The 16,334-nt window shown below is 49.4% G+C and overlaps 1 protein-coding gene across 2 annotated transcripts in view; it reads left to right on the top strand.

Annotated features, from left to right (window-relative positions):
- The first annotated feature begins 147 nt into the window (after window positions 1-147).
- Window positions 148-16,334, top strand: part of heatr5b (HEAT repeat containing 5B) — a 29,114-nt gene continuing 12,927 nt past the window's right edge. Inside the window, exons 1-23 of one of the 2 annotated variants that reach the window (XM_056608726.1) lie at window positions 148-206; window positions 721-929; window positions 1,026-1,237; window positions 1,996-2,104; window positions 2,484-2,633; window positions 3,392-3,563; window positions 4,087-4,244; window positions 4,402-4,651; window positions 6,650-6,805; window positions 7,628-7,878; window positions 8,441-8,552; window positions 8,731-8,883; window positions 9,065-9,164; window positions 9,721-9,830; window positions 10,346-10,509; window positions 11,467-11,642; window positions 12,061-12,166; window positions 12,740-12,930; window positions 13,511-13,670; window positions 13,778-13,967; window positions 14,168-14,337; window positions 14,834-14,975; window positions 15,754-15,933. In XM_056608726.1, coding sequence (XP_056464701.1) covers window positions 804-929; window positions 1,026-1,237; window positions 1,996-2,104; window positions 2,484-2,633; window positions 3,392-3,563; window positions 4,087-4,244; window positions 4,402-4,651; window positions 6,650-6,805; window positions 7,628-7,878; window positions 8,441-8,552; window positions 8,731-8,883; window positions 9,065-9,164; window positions 9,721-9,830; window positions 10,346-10,509; window positions 11,467-11,642; window positions 12,061-12,166; window positions 12,740-12,930; window positions 13,511-13,670; window positions 13,778-13,967; window positions 14,168-14,337; window positions 14,834-14,975; window positions 15,754-15,933 — 3,538 coding nt within the window. In that variant the 5' untranslated portion in view covers window positions 148-206; window positions 721-803. Of the gene's footprint in view, window positions 207-720; window positions 930-1,025; window positions 1,238-1,995; window positions 2,105-2,483; window positions 2,634-3,391; window positions 3,564-4,086; window positions 4,245-4,401; window positions 4,697-6,649; window positions 6,806-7,627; window positions 7,879-8,440; window positions 8,553-8,730; window positions 8,884-9,064; window positions 9,165-9,720; window positions 9,831-10,345; window positions 10,510-11,466; window positions 11,643-12,060; window positions 12,167-12,739; window positions 12,931-13,510; window positions 13,671-13,777; window positions 13,968-14,167; window positions 14,338-14,833; window positions 14,976-15,753; window positions 15,934-16,334 lie in introns of both variants that reach the window. The other variant, XM_056608725.1, reaches the window with a different exon arrangement.

The following is a 16,334-nucleotide window of genomic DNA, read 5'->3' as shown; positions in this document are numbered from 1 at the left end:
CATGGTTAATTAATCTAATACAAATGTAAATAAAAAAGCATATAGATATATTTTAATATTTATAAACGTTTATATTTTATACACCTACACATATACCTGTGCGTCCTTACCTGTTATGTTTGTTTCCAATCGAACCCAATTCTTCGCAACACCTCCATTGCCCAATGATACGTCGTCATATTCATCCCTGGTAAAGCGATCGACAGGTAGGATAAACAAATGACCCGCGTTTCCGATTTTTAATTCTTGTTAATGTCATAATTTCCTTGTACAACACACCCGGGCTGATTTGAGAGCCGGGTTTGTCTCTCAATAGTACGATAGTACAGAACCCAGCCGGTTCCTTAACGAAGCTAGCTTATTTGTAGCTCCCTCCCATCCCCTCCACAGCTGGAGGATCGGACAGACCGCTGTCAACAACATAGAGTTAACTATACTTACCTTATTGATGCCGGGTTAGGGCCCGATACACAGCACAGATACACAACACGGTTGGTACATCATCGTACCACTTTCTGCTTCCGCCACACACTCCCTCCTCTACTGCACACAGTGCAGTAGAGGAGGTATTTCACCCAACTTTGATGAATGTGTCACAGCCACCTTTGGCGCTGTGGGGGTTTTAAAGGTCTGACGTGAATGGATGCATGGATCAAGAATATAGAGTGTAATGTAAATAATGTATAATGGCGTGTATTCGTGTTCGATATCTCAATGCAGGGTGAGGTTGTCTTGGCGTCGCCGCATCGCTCGTCCTTGGAAATATCCGATTCCTCAGAGCCCTGGGTGGTTGGTAGTTCGACATGGAGCTGGCGCATAGTCTCCTGCTCAACGAGGATGCCTTGGCCCAGATCACCGAGGCCAAGAGGCCCGTCTTCATCTTTGAATGGCTTCGCTTCTTGGATAAAGTTCTCGTGGCAGCCAATAAGGTGAGTTTGTATATTAAGCGTTTGTTATTGTGCGCTGATAAGACAAACTGCGGCGCATTGCATTGCAGTTAAATGGTCCAATCTTCTGTCTAAAAGGTGGACGTGAAGGAAAAGCAGAAGAAATTGGTGGAGCAGCTGACAGGACTGATAAGCAGTGCTCCTGGACCCCCGACCCGGAAACTACTGGCCAAGAACCTGGCAACCCTTTACAGCATTGGCGACACCTTCACTGTCTTCCAAACTTTGGACAAGTGTAATGACATTATCAAAAGCAAAGATGACACACCAGCATACCTGCCAACCAAACTGTGAGTTCCCAATTACATAAATCATTATTATATATGTTCATAGGAGTTAGTTTCATGCCAGTTTTCTTTGCCTGCAGTAGCGATTGAGTGTTAAGGTCATCTGTGCAAGTTATAGGCCAAAACCTTTCAAACTTGCGGTTGGTGTATAATGGGTGTGCCCACAGGCTGGTTTATTAGAGGATGAGATACGTTTTAATCCGTCGAATGATGATAGTATTTAAAAGGGAGGATTAGTGCTAGGGATCCTCTTTTGAAATACTGCGGCCTTCTGGGGCAAAGCAGCGTCAGTTGTTACATGCATATTGACTATTAAGCCATACACAGTGTAGTATACAATCGTACAATATAGTGGCAATTTGTAATCTGAATTGTTTATGTCATTTGTGTTAAAATAATAATTGCCATGAATATGTGGAGGTTTCCACATATTCATATCTTACCTTATATTGATACATTTATAAATTGTATTTCAATATAAAGAAAAAATGTATGCACTTGTTTTATGTTGTACATCCTGGCACTTAAAAATAGTACTTAGCATTGTTTAGAATCTTATTCTAACTATCTTTGTGTATGGGGAACCTAGTAATGGGTTAACCTAGCAATTGTTGGTGCTTTGCACTTGTTTCTACGAACATTCTTACTGTACCGACAGCATTATATTGTTTCTCCTTCTGACAAATGTACTTATTGTAAGTGGCTTTGGATAAAAGCGTCTGCTAAATGTAAATGTAAAATGGCCTGTCTTGTGTTGGCAGTGCTGCCGTGGCGTGTGTGGGGGCCTTCTATGAGAAGATGGGCCGAATGCTGGGGAGCTCCTTCCCTGACACCATCAACAACATGTTGAAGGCCTTGAAGAGTGCAGAGGTGAGCCTTTCATACACAACAAGGTCTGAGCCGTATTAGTCAATTTTGAATAATGAAGAGCACTGTTAACAGCGTGCAATACCATACGTTATTATAAAGCAGTAATAAAAAGTTATTATTATGTTCTTATTTATTTGCATTAATGAATGAGAATGACCCTTCTCTCATAATGTATGTAAAAAAAACAACACTTATAGTGTTGGTAGACAGTACCTACTTCCACACACATAATGATCAATTTATAAGTGCGAGCAACAATAACGCAACATTACTTGGACCAGGTTTACCACGTAAAGCTAGGTTTGAAAAACGGGAATGTGTGATAATGATAAAATCCTCAAAATCCGAATGGCCTTGTCTCTCTCTGGCGCCTCTCCAGTCCCAGGGTAGGGGGGAGATGCTGATCAGCCTGCAGAAGGTGCTCTGTGGACTGGGCGGGGCCGCGGCCTCCTGCCACAGGGACATATACAAGAACGCCCGCTCGCTGCTCACGGACCGCTCCATGGCTGTGCGCTGTGCAGTCGCCAAGGTCTGTTGTCGCCCCTTCCACCTTGGTACTATATGTTCATCAGCGTCGGGCGACGGTGCTGACGAGGAGGCAGGACGGATGAATCGTGTCAGCATTTGTTAGTCATGATTAGTAATATTATCAATTGGAATACAAATGTATATAATAGATGACCCAAAGTACATCAGATGTAATTGTATTGCATAATACATCAATGTTGTACAAATGTATGATACATTGTGTATAGATTTGTAACATCAAAGTAAGTGCTTCTACCGTTTCAAAAGTCATCTATGTGTGAAGAATCTAAACTTTGTACCAATGTTTTGGATAAGTGCAAGTGTGTTTCCGTTCTTTTTTGGGGAAGACCTGTTTCACAGCTCTTCCATTTGTATCGAATGTTTGTTACATTGCTTCTTCATAGGGATCGACCGATATGGATTTTTTTAGGGCTGATACAGATTCAGGTTTTTTTTTCATCAGCCTTAGCCGATGACCGATACGCCGATACCAATTTTCTTGAGTCGATATTTGGAGCCGATACTGCTTTTGCTCACTCCATTAACATCATAAATAATACACAAAGATAATAACAAATGTTACAAGTCTCAATTTTAAAAAAGGAACATTTATCGGGCTGTCTGTAAATCATGCGGGGAAAAAATAAACTAAAAAAATGTTTTTTCTTAAAAGAAAAATCGGCGCAAAATATTGGCCGATGCAAATACACGTAAAAAACGCAAACTAGTTCATGCTCTCCATTCCTCCATGCTGTGCAGTGCCTGCTGGAGCTACAGAACGAGGCTGTGTTCATGTGGACCACGGAGCTTGAGAGCCTGGCCACGCTGTGCTTCAAGGCCCTGGAAGGCTCCAACTATGGTGTGCGTGTAGCGGTGTCCAAACTACTGGGGACGGTCATGGCCACAGCCCTGATGCCCAAGCAAGCAGCAGGTCAGATTCCTCTCTGGTGGTAAAGCGGTCAAAACACGATGAGCGACCAACGCAGCGCTAGGTGGTTAAGTTGGCCGGGCCGAATATAGCCAGTCAACAGACGGGACTGCTATTAACTCGTACCACTAATACAGTGTGGTGCTTGAAGTGGCTTACATTTACATTTAGTGCATTTCGTTGACGCTTTATCCAAAGCGACTTTCAACCATTTTTAAACACACACTGACAGCGGTGTCAACCATGCAAGGCGACAGCCAGCTCATCAGGTTAGGTGCCTTGCCCAAGAACACCTCGACACTCGAGGGCGGGATAAAACTAGCAACCTTCTGGTTTCAAATATCACCACCGACGTTGAGAGCTCATCGTGTGTTGTTCACAGCTTAAGACCGGTCCAGTGTTTGGCGTTTCCTCTTCTGAGCCGTCTAGCTCCTGTGCTAACTAGCTAGCTGTCTAGCTCCCGTGCTAACTAGCTAGCCGTCTAGCTCCTGTGCTAACTAGCCAGCTGTCTCCCGCTTGTCCACAGTCATGCGTCAGAACGTGAAACGGGCCACCCTGGAGGAGGTGCTGGAGCTGATGGCGACCGGCTTCCTGCGCGGGGGCTCGGGTTTCCTGAAGAGTGGCGGGGAGATGCTGAAGGGGGGGGGCTCCGTCAGCAGGGAGGTGCGGGTGGGCGTCACACAGGTGAGCCGCCTCCTCCCACTCACAAAACAAGTTTGCCAATAAACTAAATATTGGAGAGTCATTAGTATTTCAGGTTTTTCGTCCACACTCTCACATCCGGCCCCCTCTTCTACCTTTGACCCCCCCCCCCCCCTCTACTCTGCTTGCCCCCTCCCAGGCCTACGTCGTGTTCGTGACCACGCTGGGCGGCCAGTGGCTGGAGCGTAACTTTGCCACGTTCCTGTCCCACGTGCTGGACCTCGTCTCGCACCCGCGGGCCACGCAGACGCACGTCGAGGCGGTGTACTCGCGGCGCTGCGTCTCCTTCATGCTGCGGGCCACCCTGGGCGGCCTGCTGGGCGAGAAGGCCCAGATCGCCGCCGGCATGGAGCTCTGCCAGGCCATCGGCAAGCAGATGAGGGCTGTGGGTAAGGAGGAAGGGGGGGAAGTGTCACGGTTCAGAGCGTTGCAGAGTAAGTACTCATCTGTTATTATTACCTCCACTTTTTCGTTTGAAACGTTCTCTCCCCTTCTCACCTCAAAATGCTTTTATTGTTTCAGTTCGGGCATGGTTTGCTGGTGTGGTGTTGCGCGTTTGTGTGCGTGTCCCGTTGGGTTTTTCCATCTTTCCTGCATGTTGCATGCTTTTATTATTTTGGTTGATCTGATTGGTTTTTCTTTGCACTTTTCATAAAGTTATAATATCAAGAATACAATTTAATCATAGTTCCCTTTGTCATTAAAAATTCGCCCTATTGCCATTTTGCTGACTCAGGCCGTGCCGGGCTTCTTGCCTGTTTATTTCCAACACTAAGTGTCAGTTAGCGTCTTTAGCTACCATTAGCCTTTAGCATACATTGCAAGAGAGCTGGCATGTGTCTCTTCACTCACCCGCATGCAAACTAAGCTGAGTAGTCCCTTCACCATCCCTCATTAAGCCATAACATTTGAAAGAGTTCCTTTCATTTATTGCACATGAATTTATTCCCCTACATTACATGACTTGTCCATCATGTTTCTAACCCCCCCCCCCCGCCCCCATAACAAAAGGATGATCCTTACTCTGTGATTTGCTTTGAAACCTAAAAGATGACACATTCACGTGTCCCAATGCAGTCTCACAATGCCATGTGTGTTCTTGTATTCTGTCTTGATGTTGGTACAGGATGGATCAAGTCCACCTCAATATCCACTGAGTCTTTCAGCAATTAGGATTTAATCATCTTGGATATTATAGTTTTATTTTCTGAAGACTGATGAGCCAAAGTAAAGGCTCTTAATTTAAGTATTTTTAACATAAAAAAGGGCTAAATATAAGAGGTGAAATTCCTTCTGGGAGAGTAGCAGTAATCAGAGCTCTATTGCTCTCTAATGGTTGATGACCAGAGTCCTACTCGTTTAGAATAACGTGCCTGGTATGTTTTGGTAAACAATTTACTTATAATATGATATAGAATATATTAATACAAATAATAATAACAGATATTCTTAATATTATAAATGGGCTTCCTTCTTTTGTGTTTTAATCTGATCCTCTTCTCTCTAAATCATAAGGCGACTCAGGCCAGTGTAATTCAATCTTTTTCTTATTGCCACCTCTTATTTGCAGAAAAAAAGCATTTGTGTGCAGATTTACGATGCTGTAAATACATCGGCTTTTCAGTGGTTTGGTAGTCAATTTGATCAATAAGAAAAACAGAATCACACTGACCTTCTGCGTATACTTTGCCACACTTGATCAAAAAAAGTCTAAAATCCTGTAGAGCCCCTTTCATCAAAGATTTGAATAATGGTTCCAATTTGTTAAAAATCAAATAGAAAAATATAGAGATAATATAATATATTTCAATCTTAAATTATCCAACACAAAACAATTAATTAACATGAGTACAACAAACACCACAAAACCTTGGTGGATATTTTAAATGACACCCCTGATAGTATTAACTGTGTATTGACAGCACAGCGAACCAGTTCTAATGATAATTGTTAGGGGTACAAAACAACAAGGTGATGGGGTCAGAGGGCCATGTGCCAGGGGTGTGGTGCCCCAGTTCCTTATCCTTTGTTTCCATTTGATTGCGTGTGGTGACAGTGGTAGCGTGATGGATGCCACGGTGGCCTGGCCCAAATGAGCTGCTCTTAATTTGGAAAACCTTGCCGCAGTGCAAGTTCAAACGAATCACTTTAACGGAACTCGAAGCTCAGCAGATTTTAAATCGGCGAGGTCACCGCAATCCCACCATGCTGTGCGTTGATAAACGGCGTTTACGCCGCAAAAAAAGCCATCGCTAATGAATTCATCTACCGTATATTGTTATTGTTCTCCTTACTGACCATGTCCCCCTCCACCACCACCACCACCACCACCACCACCACCACCACCACCACCACCACCACCACCGCCGCGCTCCCCTCCCCCACAGAGGCCGTGGTGAGCGACCCCAGCGGGGATAACAAGTCCGGGGCGGCGGACGTGTCGGCCAGCCAGCATGTGATGGTGTGTGCCCTGAAGGAGCTGGGCAGCCTGGTGCACAGCCTCAGCGCCACCGCCTCGCCCCTCATCCAGGAGCCCTCCGTCGGTAGGAAGGGGACCAGGGGGAGCCCTTACATTCAAGATTTCTTATCCTTAGCCATCACTGTTTTATACGGGGAACGGGTTATCCTGGCAATTGTTGCTGCTTGGCTCTCGGTTCTACGAATATCCTTACTGTACCAACGGTGATATATGGTTGTTTCTCCTCTTCTGACAATTGTACTTATTGTGAGTGGCTTTGGATAAATGCGTCTGATCAATGCCCTGAATGTAAATGTAAGAAACAAAGAGTTTTATTTGTCACATTCATGCAAGTGTGCGGTGAAATGGGAAAGTGAACGTGCCGCAGAAGCAGTGCAATATAAAACTCACTCACTCTCTCTCCCTCCCCCAACACTCACTCACCCCTCCCTCCTTCCCTCCCTCCCTCCCTCCCTCTCTCCTTCCCTCCTTCCTTCCTTCCCTGCCCCCCTTCCTCCCTCCTTCCCTCCCTCCTTCCCTCGCCCTCCCTCCTTCCTTCTTTCCCTCCTTCCTTCCTTCCTGCCCTCCTTCCCTTCCTTCCCTCCTTCCCCCGCCTCCCCCCTCCTTCCCTTCCCTCCCTCCTTCGTTTGTTCGTTCCTTCCTTCCCTCCCCCCTCCCTCCCTCCCACCCTCCCCCCTCCCCCCTCCCTCCCTTCCCCCTCCCTCCTCCCTCCCTCCTTCCTTCCCTCCCTCCCTCCCCCTCCCCCATCCCTTCCTCCCTCCCCCCCTTCCTCCCTCCCCCCCTTCCCTCCTTCCTTCCCTCCCTCCCTCCCTCCCTCCCCCCCCCTCCCTCCCCCCCCCCCTCACTCCCTCCTCCCTCCCTCCTTCCTTCCTTCCCTCCCTCCCAGGCCTCCTGGAGACCGTCACCTCCGTCCTGCTCCACCCCAGCATGGCGGCGCGCCTGGCGGCAGCGTGGTGCCTGCGCTGCGTTGCCGTGGCGCTGCCCTATCAGCTGACCCCTCTGCTGGACCGCTGTGCCGAGCGCATCAACAACCTGAAGAGCTCGCCGGAGGCCGTCAGCGGCTACAGCTTCGCCGTCGCCGCCCTGCTGGGCGGAGTGCACCAGTGCCCCCTGGGGATCCCCCACAGCAAGGGCAAGGTGTGTGTGTGTGTGTGTGTGTGTGTGTGTGTGTGTGTGTGTGTGTGTGTGTGTGTGTGTGTGTGTGTGTGTGTGTGTGTGTGTGTGTGTGTGTGTGTGTGTGTGTGTGTGTGTGTGTGTGTGTGTGTGTGTGTGTGTGTGTGTGTGTGTGTGTGTGTGCAATCCTTAATAATAACAATCATGGATGGGAAATGATAGCTGCCACGGCAGCAAGTACAAGAATGTACTTGCTAAAAATAGAAAACAAATTATACAGAACATATGTCTGTATTTTTCACAATATACATTATGCATAGAGAGATATGGAGGTTTATATCTCCGTAATCATTAGTGGTGGTACTGTACTGAGGCCCCGCCTCACCATAATCACTTTACAGTACAACCTTTAGAGCACAAAAATCAATGTTACAATTACACAGAGATGTACATTATAGGCATTTCCTGCAACGTAAATATGTAAAAGATAAATCAGAACCATAAGCCGAACTTTGATGGTTTCAGTAAGATGACTCCCAGGCACGTTCGCTGATTACAACGTTGTGTCCCCCCCACCACCCTCTAGTTAGTGGTGAGCATAGCAGAGGACCTCCTGCGGACTGCATCCCAGAATAGTCGCCTTTCCCTGCAGAGGACCCAGGCAGGCTGGCTGCTGCTGGGGTCCCTCATGACTCTGGGTGAGACGGCCGCTGCATCCGATTGGTTCGAATCGGATTCTAGCCAATCGAAATCAACAACTGCATTTACCTGTGTTTTGTGTTTTCTAAAGCGTTTTTCCTGATCCTTTCCGTCTTTGGTCGCTCTTTCACACGTCACACGCTCAACATTCTGTCTTCTGATTGTCTGCGGCCCCAGGCCCCTCCCTGGTGCGCTACCACCTCCCCAAGATGCTGCTGCTGTGGAGGAACGTGTTCCCCCGCTCCCAGAAGGAGCTGGAGGCGGAGAAGGCCAGGGGGGACTCCTTCAGCTGGCAGGTCACCCTGGAGGGCCGCGCCGGAGCCCTGTGCGGTACGGGAACATCGGCCCAGTCGTTCTCCAGACTCCCCCTGTTCCCCTCCCTGTGCATCGTGACTCATTCCCCTTAACATTTACCCCCTCCATGGACATCCCGACTCATTCACCTTAACCTTTACCCCCTCCCTGTGCATCGTGACTCATTCACCTTTACCTTTACCCCCTCGGTCTGCAGCCATGCGGAGCTTCGTGGCCCACTGTCCCGAGCTGCTGACGGAAGACGTGATCCGCAGGCTGATGACGCCCATCGAGTGCGCCATGACCATGCTGTCGCAGTGAGTAGGAGGCCCCAAGGTGTCTAGGAGTCCCTCTATGAAGGGAACAGGGAGGGCGTGATACTCATGCCTTGAAGGAGTGCAAAAAGAATTGTTGATTTCTGTCGTGTTGTTTTGTGGGGATTATAGCTCTGATTTGATTGTCGGCTCCGCAACTATGCCTGTGTTTTGAGAGAATTATGTTTCGGAGGGTACCATTTTCCATTATTACTTAGACTTGGAAGACTTGCGGTCGTCTTAGCTCAGGAGATGGAGTGGGTCGACTTGTAACCGGAAGGTTGCTAGTTCGTTCCCCGGACACCCTGAGTGTCGAGGTGTCCCTGAGCGAGACACCTCAACCTCACTGCTCCCGACGAGCTGGCTGTCACCTTGCGTGGTCGACACCGCCGTCGGTGTGTGGATGTGTATGAACCGTCTCTTTGGATAAGAGCGTCTGCTAAAAGTAAACGTAAACTTTCCCCTATTTCGTGCTCCGCTGTCTGAAGTTGTAGCATGTAGCAGACTTGATAAGCGTCTTTTCCTCATTGCTGCGGTGGTGGGTGTGTGTTCCTCGCAGTGTCCCGGCCATCATCAAGTTGTACGGGGCTCACCTGAAGGCCAGCGCGGCCATGGTGAGGCTGAGGCTGTACGACATCCTGGCCCTGTTGCCGCCCAAGACCTATGAAGGTACGGTGGCCCGCCGGTGCACTCAGTCCTACTCTGGGCCAGAATATGAACCCTTTGAAAAATTATAGGTGTCATTTTCAACTTTTTATGTATTGCAAAATGTGTGCCCCTGACAAAACTGGATGAGATTAATCCAATTGTTTTCTATAAAATCAACTGATTCAATATCACGTTAATATAGGTCTAGATGTATTCCTGTTAGCATAGGATAATTGCCCAATTCATATTTTAGCCAAATTGTTATATCTAACCTAACTACTCTCCTAATGCTAAGCCAATCAGAGTCATCTTAAGCTTTTTTTTATGCTAAATACAAGAGGAACCTTAAAATATGACTTGGGCAATAATGCTATGAGGCTAACAATATACAGGAATTATATTTTGTATGTTGAAATAAACAAGTAGAGAACACGGGGGAATCTTTGATGACCACATTGAATGTTCAGGGTCAGTTCTTCGGCGTATTAAGTCATTGCCCTTGAGGTGTGATCTGAATCGCTGTCCGTCTCCTACAGGCAGCTACAACGCTCTCCTGAGAGAGCTGGTGGCCGAGTTCACGCTGACGGATAACTCGGCCAACACCACCACCTCGTTGCTGCGCTCGCTGTGTCACTATGACGACAGCGTGCTCATGGGCTCCTGGCTGCAGGAGACGGACCACAAGTCCATCGAGGATCAGGTAACGCTCGAGGTCTTTGGTGGGGATGACGCTGGGTTCACTTTGCTCACATGTACACACCTATAGCAACCATTTCATGATGAATCTCACTATAGTGACACTCTCATGACGCCTATAACTATAGTAACACTGTCATGACGGTTATAACTGTAGTAACACAACTGTCACGAAGACTATAACTGTAGTTACACTTTCATGACGACTATGGGATGGCAACACTTTCATGACGGTTATAAAAACAGTAACACAGCTGTCATGACAACTTTAACTATAGCAACACTGTCATGACGGTTATAACTAGTAACACAGCTGTCATGACGACTATAACTATTGCAACACTGTCATGACGGTTATAACTGTAGTAACACAACTGTCATGACGACTATAACTGTAGCAACACTTTCATGACGACTACAAGGATAGCAACACTGTCATGACCGCTCTAACTATAGCAACACTTTCATGACGGTTCTAACTGTAGTAACACAGCTGTCATGACGACTTTAACTAGCAACACTGTGATGACCACTGTAACTATAACAACACTGTCATGACGGTTATAACTGTAGTAACACAGCTGTCATGACGACTATATCTATTGCAACACTGTCATGACGGTTATAACTGTAGTAACACAACTGTCATGACGACTATAACTGTGGTAACACTTTCATGACGACTATAAGGATAGCAACACTGTCATGACCGCTGTAACTATAGCAACACTTTCATGACGGTTCTAACTGTAGTAACACAGTTGTCATGACGACTATAACTAGCAACACTGTCATGACGGTTATAACTGTAATAACACAACTGTCATGACGGCTATAACTGTTGTTACACTTTCATGATGACTAAGGATAGCAACACTGTCATGACGACCATAACAGTAGTGACAGAGCTGTCGTGACGACCATCGCCATGGTAACAATGTGCTGCTGCGGGGTTGTGTAGCTGCAGCCCAACAGCGCGTCGGGCAGCGGCGCCCTGGAGCACGACCCCTCCTCCATCTACCTGCGCATCCCGGTGGGCGAGGCCGTCCCGGGGCCCCTCCCCCTGGGCGTGTCCGTCATCGACGCCTCGGTGGCCCTGTTCGGAGTGGTGTTCCCGCACGTCTCCTTCAAGCACAGGTGGGAGAGCGCGCCGACGGGGGGGGGGTGGGGGGGGGGGGGGGGGGGGGGTTTGGTGTCACTGTGTTGGACAACTGTGACGCAACATCAGCTTTCATCCCCTCTGCTGCATTGAGTACATTTTCTGTCCATGGTCCTCCTCTCTAAGAGGTTCCGTTTCTTATATATTTTGCATTTTTCTGTAAAATTTGGGTTAGTGAATTTAAATGTGAATCAATTAAGGTTCCGTTAATATTCAGACTTTAGGATCGCATTCCTTGACCCCCGATCGATTTTCAACAATGGTAGAATTGATGCTGACCTGTCCTTTTCTGTGGCCTGCAGATTTTTCGACGAACCCAACACCCAATGTGTTACCAATATGTGTACTATTAGCTCAGGCACCGTTTAACACAAGGGTCCCCTCTGTGGAGCGCAGGCTTCAGATGCTGGACCACTTCGCCGAGTGCATCAAGCAGGCCAAGGGAATCCGGCAGCAGGCGGTGCAGCTCAACATCTTCACCGCAGTACTCAGTGCCCTCAAGGTGAGCCAAGACCGACCGCCTGCCCCCGCCTCACTCTCCAGCGGAGAGAGACTCCAGCACACTGTCATTACTCAGATGACCCACCTTCAGCTGTGACCTCTCCTTTCTCCCTCCTCTGCACTCTTATCTCATCTTTTCCTCTTCTGTTTTTTTTTTCCCTCCCCTTTCCTTCCCTCCCTCCTTCCCTCCTTCCCTTCCTCCCTCTTTCCTTTCTTCCTTTCTTCCTAATCCTCCCTCTTTCCTTCCTTCCTACCCCCATCCCTCTTTCCTTCCCTCCCTCCCTGTTTCATTCGCTCCCTCCCTCCCTCCCTCCCTCCCTCCCTCCCTCCCTCCCTCTTTCCTTCCTTCCTTCCCTCCCTCTTTCCTGCACTCCTTCCCTCCCTCCCTCATTCCTTCCTTCCCTCCCTCCCTCTTTCCTTCACTCCCTCCCTCCCTCCTTCCCTCCTTCCTTCCCTCCTTCCCTCCCTCCCTCATTCCTTCCTTCCCTCCCTCCCTCTTTCCTTCACTCCCTCCCTCCCTCCCTCTCTCCCTCCCTCCCTCCTCCTCCCCTCCTCCTCCCCACCCTGCCCCCAGGGCCTGGCGGAGAACAAGAGCACCCTGGGCCCGGAGGAGGTGCGTAAGTCGGCCCTGGCCCTGGTGATGGGGGCCCTGGACAACCCCAACCCCATCCTGCGCTGCGCGGCCGGGGAGGCCCTGGGCAGGATGGCCCAGGTGGTGGGAGAGGCCACCTTCATCGCCAGGATGGCCCAGTACAGCTTCGACAAGTAGGCCGCTGTTTATCACAAAGTAACCTATATCCGACTTTAGGTCACTGAACTCTGATGGCGGACGAGCTCAGATCTGGGTGAACGGAGAGTTCGTTTTTCTTTTGCTTCACATTTATTTTAGACCAATCATGTTGGCAGGGATCTGTCTGCGCGTAATTGGCTATTAAAAGCATACACAAACCTGTAGTAAACAGTATAAAAAGTAAGGGTTTCCAATCAAAGACCGGCCACTGTAGAAATACACAAATTCGTTTCTCTTCGGTGGAATAATTTTGATAATGAAACATTAAACAAGGTGTTCCTCTGCCCCTTACCTTCTCGGTGCCCTAATCCGCTCCCTCCCCTCAACTCAAGGACCTTACTCTATTATTGAACACATAACCTCTGTTGAAAGTGTTCCGACTCCGTCAGTGTCCCGTGTTTGTATTGCCTTTTTAACTTAATTGCAATAACATCAAGATCATGACCATTCATTTCATGTGTTTAGCGACTTTTAATTTGATCCATCGTATTGTTTCTTATTGTTTTAATGTTCTCATTTTGCCCTTCCGCCACCCTCCACACCACCCACCTCCAGGCTGAAGTCTGCCCGGGACGTGGTGTCCAGGACGGGCCACTCTCTGGCTCTGGGCTGCCTGCACCGCTACGTGGGGGGCATCGGCTCGGGCCAGCACCTCAAGACCAGCGTCAGCATCCTGCTGGCCCTGGCACAGGACGGCTCCTCCCACGAAGTCCAGGTGGGCGGCGGCGGCGGCGGCGGCGGCGGTGGCGTCCCAGCAAAGAATCGTTCCCCCGCCATCGGTCCACTTTAATTAAATTGTGCTGCTCTTTTGTTCGTTTCCAGACCTGGTCCCTGCACTCGCTGGCCCTGATCGTGGACTCCAGCGGTCCGATGTACCGGGGCTACGTGGAGCCCACCCTGTCCCTGGTGCTCACCCTGCTGCTCACCGTGCCCCCCTCCCACACGGAGGTGCACCAGTGTCTGGGCCGCTGCCTGGGGGCCCTCATCACCACCGTGGGCCCAGAGCTGCAGGGTAACCAGCCATCCTGATATAATGGGAGCTCATGTGGGGCTGTTTGGTAGTTTGACCAGCAGGTGGCAGTGTGATCTCCTTTTCTTCTTTTTTCAAGCAACGTGAATCAACACACATAAACAGGGACACTTATCTACTCGATTTTTTTTCTCTATTCTGTAACTTTCCGACCTCAACCCTTGAGTGTTTCGTCTCTCCAGGGAACGGTGCCACCATCTCCACCATCCGCTCGTCGTGCCTGGTGGGCTGTGCCATCATGCAGGACCACTCGGACTCCCTGGTGCAGGCGGCCGCCATCTCCTGCCTCCAGCAGCTGCACATGTTCGCCCCGCGCCATGTCAACCTGTCCAGCCTGGTGCCCTGTCTCTGCGTAAGAATCCACCCAGCACCCTCCTGCCCATGGACCCTTCCAAGTATAAGTCCAGCATCCGAGGATCCTGGTTCCCTCGGTCAAAAGTCTCTGGGAAATATTTTTTTTTTTGAATGATCGTACTTTACAAACTCTGTAGGTGTTGAAGTAAAAGCCGCGTCTCGTTTTGAACTACACACCTTTTCCATCTAGTTTCGACTGGGTTTTGGGATTTTCGGTGCCGTTAAAGTAATATACGATTATTAATGCTACTTTAACGGCACCGGCAATCCAAAACTAGAGTGGAAACTAGATTGGGAAAAGTGTGTAGCTCAAAACAAGACGCAGCTTTTTACTTCCTCGCCACCTACAGAGTTTGTTCTGCACGATCATTCAAAAACACCACGTAATGTTGCCGAGGAAACCGGAGCGCTCGGAGGCGGGACTTATTCTTCAGCGGCCTATTGGCCTGATCTCGGGTGACTCAGTCGTCGTTTACCCCCCCCCGCCCCCGCAGGTCCACCTGTGCAGCTCTCACCTGCTGCTGCGCCGCGCCGCGGTGGCGTGTCTGAGGCAGCTGGCCCAGAGGGAGGCGGCCGAGGTCTGCGCCTACGCCATGAGCCTGGCCAAGAGGGCCGGGGACAGCAGCGGCAGCATCAGTGAGTACGAGTGAGCCCTCACGCTACCCCCACCGCGGGGACACACCAAGAGATTCGAGAGTTAAAGAGGGAGCGCTGAAGAGAAGGGTTTTAAAGGTAAACAACCAGGAGGAGTCCCCTATCTCTCAGCTCCCTCGCTCACTATGTTCCTCTGCCCAAGAGGAGTCTTGCATTCATGCACTTTTGATCGACAGGCCAGATGGACGCCTCTGAACCAATCAGGGAAGAGATACCTTGAACGGTCAGAAATGTGCCTGGAGCGGTCTAAAATCAAAATTTGTTGCACAAATATTATTAATAAAATCCTTATATGCCACAGCGCATTTCACTCACTGACAGCTGCAGAATGGCTGGGCTACTTCTAACAAATCACCCTAAAATAATAGCTGTTAAATCTTACTACAGCACCTTCAAGTCTAACCGACTTTATCCGACATAATCATGATAAAATCAACGTGGGATTTGCGAGTGTTTTAAATTTAATTTCCGTGCAAACGCTCACGCTATTCTCGGCCAACTTCGCAGTTTAAAGGTGTAAGAACGCCGCGACGGAGAGTCTGCTGCGCCACCGACTCTTATTGGCATCCACGCTCACACTTCCCCCCCGCTCGCCCTCCTCCCGGCTCCGACCTCCACCATCTGGAGGCTCGACCCCCCCCCTCCCTGGACCGCTGAGGCGAGGCCGACCCTCTGGACAGGGGGCAGCGAGTGACGGCGTGTTCCCTCTCTATGCTCTGATCATGTGCCCCTCCCTTCCCTCTCCCTCCCGCCGGCCCAGAGCTCAACATCACGGAGACGGGCCTGGAGGGGGTTCTGTTCGGCATGCTGGACCGGGAGACGGACCGGAAGCTGTGCGCCGACATCCACGACACCCTGGGCCACATGCTGTCCTCGCTGGCGGTGGAGAAGCTCTCCCATTGGTTGAAGCTGTGCAAGGACGTGCTGGCCGCCACCACAGGTGAAGTACTAGTTAGCAATGCTGCGAGTCCCTTTCGTTGAGATATGTAGGAGAGGTAGTGTTTTCGTTTTTTGGTCGCCCTCCTTCCACTTAGATTTGGTTTCAAAGGTCAGCGGGGAGTAGGCCTTTTATGCACAATGTGGGTATGCGGTCTCTTCACACAGTTTGTGTCTGTGTGCTCACAGAAAGGCCAATGTCCCCGCAGCCTGGAGAACTCTTGGCTGACGATAACTCTATAGTCTGGGAACGCCGCGGCGCGATTCGCACCAACTGAGCCGAACATAATGCAATTTGTAACGAGCGCATATTCAATTAGTAACGGCATAGCCCAGAAGGGTAACGCTTAAAGACGGGCTGACATCAGAAGCAAGATTAAAATTGATTTAAATTGAAAAGGGAAG

This window comes from Gadus chalcogrammus, chromosome 15 (genome assembly GCF_026213295.1).
Source record: "Gadus chalcogrammus isolate NIFS_2021 chromosome 15, NIFS_Gcha_1.0, whole genome shotgun sequence".
Lineage (NCBI taxonomy): Eukaryota > Metazoa > Chordata > Actinopteri > Gadiformes > Gadidae > Gadus > Gadus chalcogrammus.
The sequence above is the reverse complement of the archived record's forward strand: the minus strand, read 5'-3'. Positions and strand labels throughout refer to the sequence as shown.